At 35.3% G+C, this 14902-nt stretch overlaps 3 protein-coding genes across 3 annotated transcripts; 2 read left to right on the top strand and 1 right to left on the bottom strand.

The window, feature by feature from the left end:
* Positions 1-1544: 1544 nt before the first annotated feature.
* On the top strand, positions 1545-8261 carry LOC111791876. Its single transcript, XM_023673377.1, has 15 exons — positions 1545-1898; positions 2437-2541; positions 2617-2894; positions 2980-3288; positions 3921-4057; positions 4510-4602; positions 4832-5087; positions 5860-6232; positions 6329-6433; positions 6524-6712; positions 6841-6929; positions 7017-7304; positions 7467-7600; positions 7689-7781; positions 7874-8261. The coding sequence occupies exons 1-15, from the start codon at positions 1598-1600 to the stop codon at positions 8136-8138; spliced, it is 3015 nt and encodes a 1004-aa protein (XP_023529145.1). The 5' UTR covers positions 1545-1597; the 3' UTR covers positions 8139-8261.
* Positions 8262-8826: 565 nt separating this feature from the next.
* On the top strand, positions 8827-10758 carry LOC111789939 (60S ribosomal protein L44). The gene is made up of 4 exons (XM_023670674.1): positions 8827-8920; positions 9431-9610; positions 9708-9782; positions 10522-10758. Exons 1-4 carry the CDS (start codon positions 8918-8920, stop codon positions 10579-10581), a joined length of 318 nt encoding a protein of 105 aa, XP_023526442.1. The 5' UTR covers positions 8827-8917; the 3' UTR covers positions 10582-10758.
* A 2471-nt stretch (positions 10759-13229) lies between these two features.
* On the bottom strand, positions 13230-14818 carry LOC111789704 (ATP-dependent Clp protease proteolytic subunit 2, mitochondrial-like). The gene is made up of 2 exons (XM_023670370.1): positions 14423-14818; positions 13230-13909 (listed from the first exon to the last, which is right to left on the bottom strand). Exons 1-2 carry the CDS (start codon positions 14736-14738, stop codon positions 13491-13493), a joined length of 735 nt encoding a protein of 244 aa, XP_023526138.1. The 5' UTR covers positions 14739-14818; the 3' UTR covers positions 13230-13490.
* Positions 14819-14902: the final 84 nt, after the last annotated feature.

Genomic DNA, 14902 nt, shown 5'->3' with positions numbered 1-14902 from the left:
CGTGACACGGTAACGGTTGGTTGGGTGTGGAAGATGACCTAATTTCGTTTACCCTAATATCAATTCTTTAGTTAAGTCTATAAATTTTGTTGAAGAACGTCTTACCATTAATTATGGATGAAACCGTTATTGACTATTTTGTTTTAAAAATACTCTTGAACTTTAAAACATAAAGCGGAAGTATTTGGATGCACATATTATACAAAATGCATGGAATATATTCATGAGGTTAATCATACCTTAATTTTTTTCCTTGATGTAGCGTTCCTATAAGACATACATATTTGATACTTGTCATATTACTCAGGATTAACCTACGTGATTTTCTAAGGTACCAAAAATACCCCTAAGATGAAAATTGAAATTTATAGTCCTATCAATTTTAATTTTGTATTTTTTTTAAATCTACTTACTTTTTTAAAAAATATATAAGGTTATCAACCATTAAAATGAAAAATTTTAAAATAAAATAAAATAAAATAAATTGTATAATACGAACTAAATTAAGAATAGAAAAACACTTAAATAAAAAATTTAAATGTCAAACAAAATTAAAAACAAAATAAAAAATTGTCCGACCTGGAAGAAGAGATGTAGCCATTAATATTTTGACTCCCTCATCCTCGCTCTCACGGCACCTATCACTTCACTTCAATTTTTTTTTTAAATTTAATAAATAAATATTAATATAAATTGATCGTCATCGCGCATTAGAAATCACGAACCTCTACAATGGTATGATATTGTCCACTTTAATCATAAAATGTCATAACTGGAGATGTCTCGTACCAATAAAGATAGTATATTTTACTTATAAACTCATGATCATCCCTAGTCAACATGAGACTCTCTTCCAACAATCATCACGGCTACGGGCCACGCATGATGTACAAAGAGTAAAGAAAAAAGCATATTGGTATGTGGTCAGGTCGTCACTAAAATTGAGTATGTCTTGGACCAAGAAACCCATGTGATTAATTATTGGACTCAAACACACACACCACTCACGCATAGTCAGAGTTTTGATCACTATTATTTTTATTCGTCCATTTGGTTTAATCAAAATTTACATTATGTCCCACCCACTTTATCATTATCATATCAACATGCTATACGATTTATAATGGAGTAGGCAATAGATATAATATTATTTTACGGGTAATTTATGAAGTTTAATAAAAATTAAATTAGGTAAATCGAAACTCAGCTCAGCTCAAATTATAAGAACTAAATTAAAATTTTGAAAATCGGGTATATATTTTATGAATCGAAAATATATATTTAAATCAGATGAATTATCTCAAGTTTGAGGTTTTTTTTTTTTTTTTTTTTTTACATTTATGAATATCTCACTATTACTTCACACGCTCCACAGTGCATATGTGTGTGTATGTGTATATATATATATATATATATATATTCTTTTTTTTTTTAATTAATGATGGTTGGTTTCTATTAAAAAATAAATAAATAAATAAGGAAAAAGGCAGGGAAAAATGGAGTCGTGTCTATCTTGGTTGCTGCACTGCGCCTACAAATAGGCGTTTTCCACTCGCCATTTCTCTCCCCATTCTCAATCTCTCTCTGTTTCTCTCCGATGCCTCCTTTCCGAATTTCCTCTCTGTTCATTCTCCTCCTCTTCACGGCGGCGACAGCGGCGGAAGGGAGAGAAATTGGAGGATTAGAGGAATTGGAGGCGGAGGAAGCGCGGCGGAGAGAAGCTGATAGAGTCACCGATTTGCCAGGGCAGCCACCGGTAAATTTCCGCCACTACTCCGGCTACGTCAAACTCCGTCCGGAGCGAGAAGATGAGGAAAAGGCATTGTTCTATTGGTTCTTCGAAGCCGAAAACCAAACCGACGTCGCTCGCAAACCCCTCGCTCTTTGGCTCAACGGAGGTTCGTTTTCATTTCCGATTCCGATTTAAATTAAAAATATTGCTTAATTTAAATTAAAAATCGATAAAAAAAATAATAGGAATATTATATAATATCAATTTTCAGCATTTTAATTTTAATAATAATTAAATTTATTATAGCAATCATCATATTTTTCCCTATATATATATATATATATATATATAAAGTATGTTTGCCCTAACAATTTATTATTTTACTTTTTAAAAAAAGAATCCATAAATTAAACAATAATAAACTCAAATTTATTTAAAAAGAATTAGAAATGACGAAAATGCCCTTGGAGACTAAAAGGAAGAAAACGTGCGCACGAGTCTGTCAAGTAACGGACTTGTGTTGGTAAAAGAGAGAGTCAGTGTTCTCATACAAAAATCCAACTTTATTGAAAGAAGAGACAATATTATATTCCCTTCTACCGTCGACTAACGGCCACTCCAAATTGTGAAATTCCATTTCTCTCCCTGGGCCCACCTTCCCTTTTTTAATTTATTTTTTATTTTATTTAAATTGATAAAACCAGGGCCAGGCTGCTCATCCATAGCCTACGGAGCTGCCCAAGAGCTGGGCCCCTTCCTTGTTCACAGCAATGGCCAATTAAAACTCAATAATTTCTCTTGGAACAAAGGTAATTTTTAAAAATTACTTTCATTAATATAAATAAATTATATGATATATATATATATATTAAAATATTATTCAGCTGCAAATATTATATTCTTGGAGGCGCCGGTCGGAGTCGGATTTTCCTATACCAATAAATCATCGGATTTATATAAGCTCGGTGATAAAGTCACGGCCGAAGATTCCTACGCCTTTCTCATCGGTTGGTTCAAAAGATTCCCAAGTTTCAAACTCCATGATTTCTATCTAGCTGGAGAGAGTTACGCGGGTCACTATGTTCCTCAGCTAGCTGAGCTGATTCACAAGAGAAATCAGAATTCTTCGAAGGATATGTTTATTAATCTCAAGGGCTTTATGGTAACGTTTTTTTTCTTCAGTTATTGATTTAGAAATTAAAATGGATCGAAGTGGTGTCGTGATGAGTTATTGATGGTGAAAATAGATCGGGAATGCTGCGATCAACGACGAGACGGATTCGAAGGGAATGATTGAGTACGCATGGAGCCATGGGATTATTTCTGATAAACTTTACCATAGTATAGTTAATGACTGCCAGTTTGCACCTGAAGCCAACTCTGAGTCTGTTAACCAAACAGCAACAGGCCACTGTGATGATCATCTCATAGCCTTCTTGTTGGCTTACTCTGATATTGATATTTATAGCATTTATGCTCCTATTTGCCTCTCTCCTTCTTCTTCTTCGACTTTCTCGAGCTTTGTCGGTGGTGCTCCTCGAATCTTTTCGAAACACGTAAGTTCCTCTAGATTATGACCTTGTTTCGATATTTCTGAGCTCGTTTTGTTTGATTATATGATGCATGTGTTAGTTTGTAACTATTTTGTTTTTCGTTTTGAATTATTTTGTTCACGTGTTTCCGAAATATCTTTTGGACCAACTCGAACAGTGGTAATAGAGTTCCCAACCCAACTCTCTGTCTTTTAGTTGAGTTACAGTGCATCTGTAACAGCCTAAATCCACCAATATTGTTCTTCCCCTTTCAGTTTTCCCTTCCAAAATTTTAAAACGAGTATGCTAGTCTGAGGTTTCCACAAGCTTATAAAGAATTATTCGTTTTCCTCTCCAGCCGATGTAGGATCTCACAACATTACTAATATCTATTACAAACGTTACATTTTTTTTAATCTTTTTAAAAGGTTGAGTAGGGTTGTGTTAAGTTGTAACTCTATTTCGGGTTGATTGGGTTGATTGGATAAAAAAAGTGAACCCACGAACCGAACCAATTTTTTAATTTTTCAAAAATTTAAATAAAAAAAAATCTAACAATTTAATAAATTGGGTTGATTGAATTATTGAATCTTATGAACAACAGGCATACCTACCTCTATTTCAAAATTTGCTAGTAAATATGTATTGTGTTGCAGGAGCTGTGGCATAAACTTCCATCGGGCTACGATCCATGTACGGAAGGTTATACAAAAAAATTCTTCAACAGAGACGACGTTCAAAGGGCTCTTCATGCTAACGTTACAGCACTATCGTATCCTTATACTCCCTGCAGGTATTTCTATTCCTTAAACATAAATTTTAGTTTGAAAATTATGTTCGTATTAGTTTACATACTCATTACTATATCAAACGATACTCATATCGATCAAGAAGTTATAAGTTTGATACTCGTAAACACCCGATAGATATTGATTTTAGGAGTGGGACTAGGTGTTAGCATTAAATATTGTGGGGGGTGGGGGAAGAAAGTGAAAGTGAATGTGCAATGAATAAGTGCATGTGTTGAGTGATTGAACTGGAGCTTTCCCTTCTGTGTTCTTCTGCCATTGCCATTAAAATCATCGTAATCAATGAATCCATCTCTCCCTAATAAATAGCTCGCTTACTCGATACTTGTTTATGTCGTTTGAATCACGATCATGTATGTAAGTATACATGTTCGAAACTTAAAACCCGAAACTCGAAACGGTATGAGTATGAATGTTGGTTCGTTTTTGTGCATAGTGGTGTGATTAAGCAATGGACAGATTCAACGGACTCGGTGTTGCCTATCATTCACAAGCTCCTCAATGTCGGCTTGCGTATATGGGTTTACAGGTAATTAATTCTTAATCCCTTTTACATGATCGTGACACGTTGCATCACAAGATTGGACCATGTAGCTGAGAGCTACCACCCAAGTGCATTTGGGTCGAGGATTCTAATTGAATGCTCGACCAACCAGTCGAGGATTTTTGTAGCTTATGTTTAGTTTCTAACCGTTTTGAAGAAGAGTAAAGTGTTTAAATTTGAAGGTATTTTGAACGAGCTCTACGTATTTTTGTAGCGGAGACACGGATGGACGGGTTCCGATAACGTCGACGAGGTACAGCATAAACAAGATGGGGTTGGAAATAGAAGAAGAGTGGAGGGCATGGTACCATAAGCATCAAGTGGCTGGTTGGGTTGAGACCTACAAGGGAGGGCTCACCTTGGCTAGTGTGAGAGGGGCAGGCCATCAAGTCCCTGTTTTTGCTCCTCAACAATCCCTCTCCCTTTTCTCTCATTTCCTTTCTACCAACACTTTGCCCACCGCTCGCTCGTAAATTGTCGGGTGGTGAGTCTGTTCGATAACTATGTTATTTTTAAATAAGACAATGGTTACCTAAAATTTAAAATTGTGAGACTAGCAGCGATACGTAACGAGTCAAAGCGGACAATATCTACTAGCAGTGAATTTGAGTTATTACAAATGATATCATAGCCACCCGATGCTGGCCCTCAAGTGGGTAAATTGTGAGATCCCACGTCAGTTGGAGAGGGGAACGAAGCATTTCTTATAAGGGTGTGGAATTCTCTCCCTAACAGACATGTCTTAAGATCGTGAAGCTGACGATGATACCTAACGGGCCAAAATGGACAATATCTACTAGTTATGAACTTACGTTATTACATACTTATAATGATATTTTTGAAATAAATTAATGATAATTTTTATCCAAAATAACCAGAAAAAAAATGGAAGGAAATTATTGAATTTTTTTAAAAGGAAAAATAGTAAGAATCACTTTTGAACTTTACAGGGGCATTATAGTAATTTCACAATTTGATTAAACTCCCCATTTAACTTATAAAATAATTGTAATTAAGGGTTTAATTATAAAGTTTCATAAAAATAATCGCTTTTTACCATTTTTTTATTTAAAAAAAAAAAAAAGAATAATTCATGTGATGAAAAGAGAAAATTTAAAAAAAGTTGAAGAATTAAAATGAAAATTAAACAAAAAAGAATGATTAAATTGAAAAAGCTTTTCCAATGAATTCAAAAAGTTAAAGACATTGGCAACCAAAATGTTCTTGTTTTCAATAATATAATTCTCCACTTTTCCCTCTCCACATTCATTCTCCTTTTTCTCTCTCTACAATTCCAAACAGAGAGACCAGAATTATTGCCGTTCGTCGCCGATGCCTCATTCCGGGAATTTGTTGCCGTTGTTCTTCACTTTACTGTTCTTAACGGCGGTGGTTTTCTCGTCGGAGATCGGCGGAGAGGAATTGGACGACGGAGATTCACGGCGACGAGAGGCCGACGAAGTCATCGACTTGCCGGACCAGCCCCCGGTGGAGTTCCGGCATTACGCCGGCTATATCAAACTCCGGCCGAGCGAAGAGAAGGCTCTGTTTTACTGGTTCTTTGAAGCTCAAAACGACGTCGCTCTTAAGCCCCTTGTTCTCTGGCTCAATGGAGGTTCTTATTTAGTTTTTATTTTTATTTTGTTAGTCTTTTTTTTTTTATAATTTAATATTCATTTTTTTAAAAAATAATTAATGTTTTATCTACTAGGACCAGGCTGCTCCTCCATAGCTTATGGAGCTGCTCAAGAACTCGGCCCCTTCCTTGTTCAGAGCAATGGGAAGCTAAAACTCAACCCGTTCTCTTGGAATAAGGGTAAAATTATTTTTTTTTTCAATTTAAATTCGTAATTTCCATTATTTATAGTGCAAAATTTGGATTATTTATTTATTTATTTGGGAATAGCTACAAATATGTTATTTTTGGAGGCACCGGTAGGAGTGGGATTCTCTTATACCAATAAATCATCAGATTTGTATAAGCTCGGTGATCAAGTCACAGCTGAAGATTCTTATACCTTTCTTATTGGCTGGTTCAAAAGGTTCCCGAGTTTCAAATTCCATGATTTCTATATAGCTGGAGAGAGCTATGCTGGTATTTTTCTTTTCCGATTTTCTGTCTCTACAATCTGAATTCAATTCTCGAGCATTTGATTTTAAAATCTCCAAGAATTTAAATTTATGTAATATAAAATTTATTATTGACATATTTATGGTTGTAAGGACATTATGCTCCCCAACTTGCTGAGCTGATTCATGAGAGAAACAAAAATTCTAGCAAAGACTTGATTATCAACCTCAAGGGCATAATGGTAACTTCATATGACTGATTTTAGGCTTTAATTAAGTATTATAATTAATAAATATGACTGATTTTTATTTATTATTATTATTTTTAGATTGGAAATGCAGCCATTAACGATGAAACAGACACAATGGGAATGGTGGAGTATGCATGGAGTCATGCCATAATATCAGATCAACTCCATGCCAACATCTTCAAAGAATGCAATTTCTCGGTCGATATTGAAAACCTAACACTTTCTTGCCTCAATTACTACAGAGATTTTCTTGTTTCATACTCCAAAATTGATATCTATAACATCTACGCTCCTACCTGCCTCTCCTCTTCTTTGGACTCGGTGTTTCGACTCGTCAGTGCTGCTCCTCGAACCTTCTCAAAATACGTAAGATTTCATATCCATCGAAAAACTCTTCAAACTGGTTTTTTTAGTTCAATAACTACAGATTTTAAAAGGGTTGAATCATCAACCTTTGGAATAGTAGTTAGTGTTTTATCTGATGATTTATATGTTCGTTTTGACGCTTAAATTTGGTTTTGAATGAAGTTATGGAGTAAGATACCGAGAGGGTACGATCCATGTACGGCAAATTATGCAGAAAAGTATTTCAATAGAGCGGATGTTCAAAGGGCTCTCCATGCTAATGTTACCAAACTTTCTTATCCTTATACCCCGTGCAGGTATGTTTTAGAATGTGTTCGAAATTAAAACATTAGACGTGATTGATAAGTGTTAATACTTATTTTCGTCGCTAAACTTTGGTGGTAGCAATGTGATCGAAGATTGGATTGATTCTCCTAATTCTGTCTTGCCCATCATTCACAAGTTACTTCAAGCACGATACCGCATTTGGATTTACAGGTAATCTTTGCTCTATCTTCGTCAACCTATCCGTTTTTTGGTCGATGATACATATGTTAAAAATATTTAGCTACTCGTTAAAATGAATGCAGCGGTGACACGGATGGAAGAATACCGGTAACGTCAACTAGATATAGCATAAAGAGAATGAATTTGAAGGTCGAAGAAGAATGGAGGGCATGGTTCGAAAGGCGTCAAGTAGCTGGTTGGGTTGAAACCTACCAAGAAGGTCTCACCTTGGCTACCATTAGAGGGGCAGGCCACCAAACCCCCGTCTTTGCTCCTCGACAGTCGCTCGCTCTATTCATTTACTTTCTCTCGGGCAACCGTTTGCCCATAGCTTCCAAAATTATTTAAACTTTCGACTTTAAGAGATGTAATGCACGTCAATCACTTGTATGATACCTATCTTTATCCCACGCTTTTCCATTTATGTAGAATATTTTTGGACTAAATATATTTTCCGTCCCTATCCCCGTCTCCCACCTCTTAAATCTCGGAAAATTTTTTTTATTTATTTTTGTGGATATCAAATTCTCTTGCAGATAGACTACTACAAATGTGATAGCTCGTGACAAATTATGATTTTCTTACGAGAATCTGATTTAAGAATTTTAGAATATTTATGGCGTTATATCGTGCAATCATTTTTTTTCGAGCTTTCGTCAGGGGTCTTTTTGTAGAAACATTCACGAACAATCGTCGGTTCTTTTTAAAAAAATTCACTTTCTACCCAACCTAATACCATTTAAGGTCTGATAGACTTTTCTTTCATGTCCCTAGAGTTTATGGTCGAGCATATAAAATACTTCTTGAACGGTACCTAAGCAAAAATATAATATAATATAATATAATGTTCCATTATATTTTTATTTTTTATTTTTTATTTTTTAGATTAACAATAAATTTTAGAAAAATTAATCAACAATTTAATTAATAAAAAAATTATTTATTTAAATACTTGTAAAATTTTATTGGGCCGTGGATGTCTTTGGTTGGGCCCAAGTCCACAAACGCGAACGGGATCCCCTGGCTCTCTTCTCCAGTTCAACATATATATGGCTCTCGTTCCGCCTTCGGTTCCTATTTGCCATTAATTAGGGTTTTCGAGCAGGCCTCGCCGACGTCCAGCCGTCATGGTACTCTTCTTCACCTTTGTTTCTCAGTACAATAGCTACTCATGTATTATCTTGAATCTCTCTTGTTGGTTCTGTACTTCTTCTCTTCATTCCTTCTGTGTTCTACGTCTCTGATGCCTTGTTCGATTCTGTTTTATTTGGCCGTCAATTAACTCTGTGATTGAAAAAATACAAAGTTGTAGCGATTGCTTGCGTTTTGAAAGTTTATCTTAGAATGGAGGGGGTGTCACTTAACTTTTTAGGGCGTTGGTATTGAGTGAGATTTGAATGTTTCTTCCTAAATTGCTTAAACGAAGGGATTTTTCAGAAAGGTGAACATTGCACTTGGAGTGAATTATCGATTCTGGATCTTTCATTATAAGATGATCATTGATAATCCCTTCCAAATGAATTTTAAATCACGGAATTGAAATGCAGTGGTGGATTTGCAGTATTTGTTTCTTTTTTTATCTTTTCAGCTTGTAGCGTCATGATTTAAGATTTTATTGTGGATATTGTAATGGGAAACAGGTGAACGTTCCCAAGACAAAGAAGACTTATTGCAAGAGCAAGGAGTGCAAGAAGCACACCTTGCACAAGGTCACACAATATAAGAAGGGGAAGGATAGTCTTGCTGCACAGGGAAAGCGTCGGTACGATCGCAAACAATCAGGATATGGAGGTCAGACCAAGCCTGTGTTTCACAAGAAGGTTGGTTAATTTTCTCACGTCTAGTTAAATTCTTACTTTCTCTTTGTCCGCAATGCCATTGAGATTAGAACTGAAGTGAAATTTATGAATATCAAAGGCAAAAACTACCAAGAAGATTGTGTTGAGACTGCAATGCCAAGGTTGCAAACACGTATCCCAGCACGCTATCAAGGTTAGAATGCGAAGTATTTCATCATTTTTTGTTTATGGCCTCTCTTTATTGAGTATCTTATTAATCTAATGCATTTTCTGAAAAAAAAACATTCAAGCATATAGTGGTTAGCATCATAAGAGGGGGGATACACAGTTTTTGTTTGCCTCTGTCCTCTCTTTATTAAGTAGATGTAGGATGTCCTTTGTGAGATTCCACATCGGTTGGAGGGGAGAACGAAGCATTCTTTATAAGGGTGTGGAAATCTCTCTCTAGTAAGTGCGTTTTAAAAACTTTGAGGGGAAGCCCAAAAGGGAAAGTCCAAGTTTTAAAAACTTTGAGGGGAAGCCCAAAAGGGAAAGTCCAAGTTTAAAAACCTTGAGGGGAAGCCCAAAAGGAAAAGTCCAAAGAGAACAATATCGGCTTGCGGTGGGCTTAGATGGTTACATTTTCTCTTGGTCCCAAATAGTCAATTCATTCCCATTAAGTAAATATGCTTGTGAGGCCGTTGATTCTAGGCTTCTGAATATCCCTTTACCCTGGTGGTTGATTTGTTTTCTCCATTCCCGAACTCACCATTCCCTCAAAATCAATTGGGTACTGGGTGCTTCAATTTTTATATGATCGTCGAGAACTATGTTTGAAGTAATTGTTAGCTATTTTAGAAAATATGCAAGCCCAAGTAAGGAAACCCTAATTGTTAGTTGTTATCAGAATTTTGTGCCTTTCCCTCATCACAGTTCTAATTTGTCAAATGCAGAGATGCAAGCACTTCGAAATCGGTGGAGACAAGAAGGGGAAGGGAACTTCTCTTTTCTAGACCCTTCATCAGTTTTTATCTTTTGTCATTTCTTTTTCGTAAGATCAGTTATGGAGATTTTGCAGCATTACTCTGTTTTGTTCATGAATTAGCTCTACATGTCCTAACGATACTATTTAGCTGAAACTTTCTCATATTTATTGTTGAATTTTCAAAGTTTTGATGCTCTTCGTTTGATGTGTTCAGAGTCGTTTCTCATAGAAACTTGTTTTGCATATTCACATGATGAATCGGTCCTTACTTTCCAAATTATTTTTTTTCGGTACAACAAAGTTGGGGTGTATTCTTTTTAATGTATAGTTGTTAGATACGCTTTTGTTTTTCAAATTTATGCGTTTTTCACTTCATTTTCATATCATAGTTACCATATGGGATTGAATGCTTTAAGAATTACTTCAACAATCAAATGTATTTGTCTTTTGAGTATAATAAAAATGTTCCCAAATTGGTTTGAATGCGCATGAAAATAAAGTGAAAAAAAAACTAATTTAAAAATATTGATATCACCAACTGGTAGAATCAAAATGAAAATAAGAATTGTTGGCTTGTTTTTGCTTATTAGTTATTGCTTGTCTTTGTTTTGTGCCTTATATCTCTAGTTACGAGGTCCCTTTTTCTTATTATGCTAACTAATAAATGGACATGCTTCTGTCTTGGGCAAGTTTAAGCTAGAGGACAGAATCAAAAAAGGATACTTTTTAGCACCGAAATCCTATTTCTACAGCTCAATAGAAGGGGAAAATGTACTCAAGTACAAGGGAATGTACTCAAGTACAAGGGACCAGCGAAGAACCTTCATTTTAAAAATCCAATAAATCCATATTTTCAACATTTTATTTATATTTTGAGACGAGACATGATAGATCTTACACGTAAACAAGACGATATCAAAAAATTACATGTAAACAAGACGATATCAAAAAATTGAAGAGATATTAAAGAGATGTTTGGAGCGTTGAGTGAAGTTATTAAATTAAAAATTTTAGTTCTATGCAAATCTATATTTATTTTTTATTTAAATTCACACAAGCTTTAATCATGAATGTACCAAATTTTCTTGGTTTGAGATCAACTCTAGTGCCATAATTTGATTTAAGATCAAATTTTCTTAAGATGATGGTAGAATTTTATTTTTGCTTACAATTAGTGAAGCCAAGTCGAAGTCTAAGTTGATAATTAATCCATCGACACAACCTAAAACTCAGCCTAAGAGCCATAATGTTTCAAAGAATCAATCTTTTGCGTTAAGGCTCCATAACAAAACTACCAACAACTGATGAAGGATTGAGAATGAAACCAAATGTTCTAAATGGTAGTTAAGCTAGTAACTAAGAAGGGCTTTATATATATATATATATATATATATATATATATATATGCATGTATGTATGTATGTATGTATGTATGTATATATGTATGCATGTATGTATGTATGTATATATGTATATATCAAAGGCTAAATCACAAAAACAAATAAATAAATTACCTACAAAGTTTGCCTCTTCTAAAAATATTTTCTATTAGGATCTGAAATGACAATGACTTATAAAAAAAAATTGAAATTTGAACACCACCTCATTGTTCCAAGTCACTACAACACATGTTTCATTTCATAATTTTGGATCCGAAAGTAGTTTTAGAACAAAAGATCTGAAAACTTTTGAAATAATAAAAGAATTTTTATAACAAAGAGCAAAGTTTCAAAATTAGCTTGCAAGAATATATATCTAACTTATGCACATTTGGACTAATCATATAACCGAATACCGATTAAAACACATAAGAAATAAGTACTCTAGGTAGAGTGGTGGCCATGAATTTAGGAGACCCTTTACCTTGTTAGTTGGTCCCTTGCCTCCTAAAGCCATACAACACTCCCAGATACACTATCAATTTACAAAAATTGCTAAAAAGTGAAGCTAAATACCTTCTGATCAAATATATATGTATACATTATAATAGAATATTCACAGCTTAACAACTATCTATAAAGGCTATACAAATCTCTTTAATCAACAAGTACTATGAAAGAAAAGCTTGAAGGAAAGGAAAGTCCTCCGTATCTAACAAATGTGGGTTCACTAAGAACCAAAACCATGAGTATGAAGCAAACACTAATTCACTCCATAACCAAAAACGTAATGCAAAACTAAAGCTTGAAATGAACGTTAAAACATAGGACAACTGCATTAAATAATGAAACAAGCAGCAAAGGATTAACACCATGCTGAAGAAACATACAGATACTCCATATGTGATAAAATCATAAAACATTGGTATGGAAGAATCCATACAAATGAGCATATCATAGCACAAAGAAATCTTAATCAAAGTCGGCGAGTTCTAATCGCATTGCAAAGAAGTATGTGTACCTGGACTGAAGTACAAATTCTCCAAAGTCTGATACGTTCGATAAAATTGTGCCACACAGTCGTAAGCATCTTCTAAGAACCCTCAAGTGCTTTTGGATGAATTATGCAGCACATGACATGATGAAAAGTTTACATAGTTCCATTTCCCACGTCATATAGTGGACCCTATCCCTATAACTTCTCAAAAGTGCAGATCGTGATCCACTTGCCTCATGATACTCTATATCAGTGATCTAGAAGAATGAGATATAAAATGGATAGAGTAAAAATATCTAATATACGAGCAAATTCTGAAATTTTATTAAATTTCAAGCTTTTCTCTATTTAGTGTTAATAAAAGCTGTCAATACACATATCAATGCTGGATACACAAAATAACAATACAGGTCCAAACAGCCAAAGGGACATTTAGCTAGGAAAAAATAATTATTCCCATCAGATCCAGGAAGATAAAATTAACTTTCGGATAAATCTATCAAAAGTCAGTAAGGAACTTGAAAGTGTCATGCTTTTACATCAAGATCCTACCTCGAATTCTTAACTCGAGCCTTTATCTTTGCCTTCATTACCAACTGCATCGGTCACCAGGGCTATTGGCCTTTGATCAATCACCTCATCGATTATGCCAAACTCCTTGGCCTCTTCTGGGGTCATAAAATAATCCCTGTCCATATACTTTTGAATAATCTCTACTGACTGTGACGTATGCTTGGAGTACAGCTCATTTAGTGCATCCCAAACCCGAACAATCTGTTTCGTGTGAATTGACATATCCTTCGCTTGCCCACTATATCCACCAGAAGGCTGGTGAACCATGATAGTTGCATTAGGAAGCGATCGTCTCTCACCCTTGGCACCAGCAGCTAGAAGAAGAGAAGCCATCGAGGCAGCCTGACCCAAACAGATGGTGTTGATGGGCGACCTTATATACTGCATAGTATCATATATAGCAAGCCCTGTAAATACATGACAAATATTGGTGATGCTATCAAAGGTGAAAGCCTCGAATCTTCTTAGCAATTGCAATAAGTTCGGAACATAAAATCAATTTGAAGCCTATTGGAGTAACAAACATTGGAAATTAACATCATTGGGGGGAAGGAAGTAGAGTTCCAGCGTGAGATCAGCCAAATTTCATAACTAGTGAACTGTAATAATTTGAAAACCTATAGTTTTCTTGTCAACAAACATCAAATTGGGAAGCATATAATTCGAATCAGTAAAACTATAAATTGAGCACCACTAAACCCAAAACCCAAAACCCAAAAGATTAAACCTATAGACTATTTAGTGATAATCTCCCACTTCAATATCACGATAAATCAACCTTAACCCAATCTAATCATTTGTTCATGGGCTTAACAACATTCTCAAAGTCAGAAACGACAAGTCCAGAAACTAGTAGAAGTTACGACAATGAACAAAACAATGAAGTGGTTGAATTAGTAACATAAATCTTTGTATTATACCAGCAGTGACGGCGCCGCCGGGGGAGTTGAGGTACATATTGATGGGCTTCGAGGGGTTCTCAGACTCAAGAAAGAGAAGCTGAGCAACGACAACATGAGAAGTATCATCAGAAATTGGACCATTGATGCAAATTATCCGCTCCTTGAGAAGACGAGAGAAGATATCGTAGGCTCTTTCTCCTCTTGATGTGTGTTCAATGACCATCGGAATCAAGCTGTAAGCGCGCCGAAAATCCCTCGTCGCCGTCGCTCCATTCGCCGAACCGAAGGATTTAGCAAGGAGGTTAGAGGTGGAAGCTAAACTCCTCCAAATCATGGCGAACTGGTTCGATTGTTGGGATTGTAATCGAGGGTTTATCTGCTTCAAACTTCCACCTCCAGATTTGAGAGTTTCTTTCTCTTTCCCTCCCGCCCTCTATTTCCTTCTCCAAATTCGTGGGCCGGATTTGGCCCATTAGCTTTTTTTTTCTTTTTTTTTTT

The sequence above is a fragment of the Cucurbita pepo genome, chromosome LG03 (genome assembly GCF_002806865.2).
Source record: "Cucurbita pepo subsp. pepo cultivar mu-cu-16 chromosome LG03, ASM280686v2, whole genome shotgun sequence".
Classification (NCBI taxonomy): Eukaryota; Viridiplantae; Streptophyta; class Magnoliopsida; order Cucurbitales; family Cucurbitaceae; genus Cucurbita; species Cucurbita pepo.
Note: the sequence above shows the minus strand (reverse complement) of the source record. Positions and strands in the feature narration are given on the sequence as shown.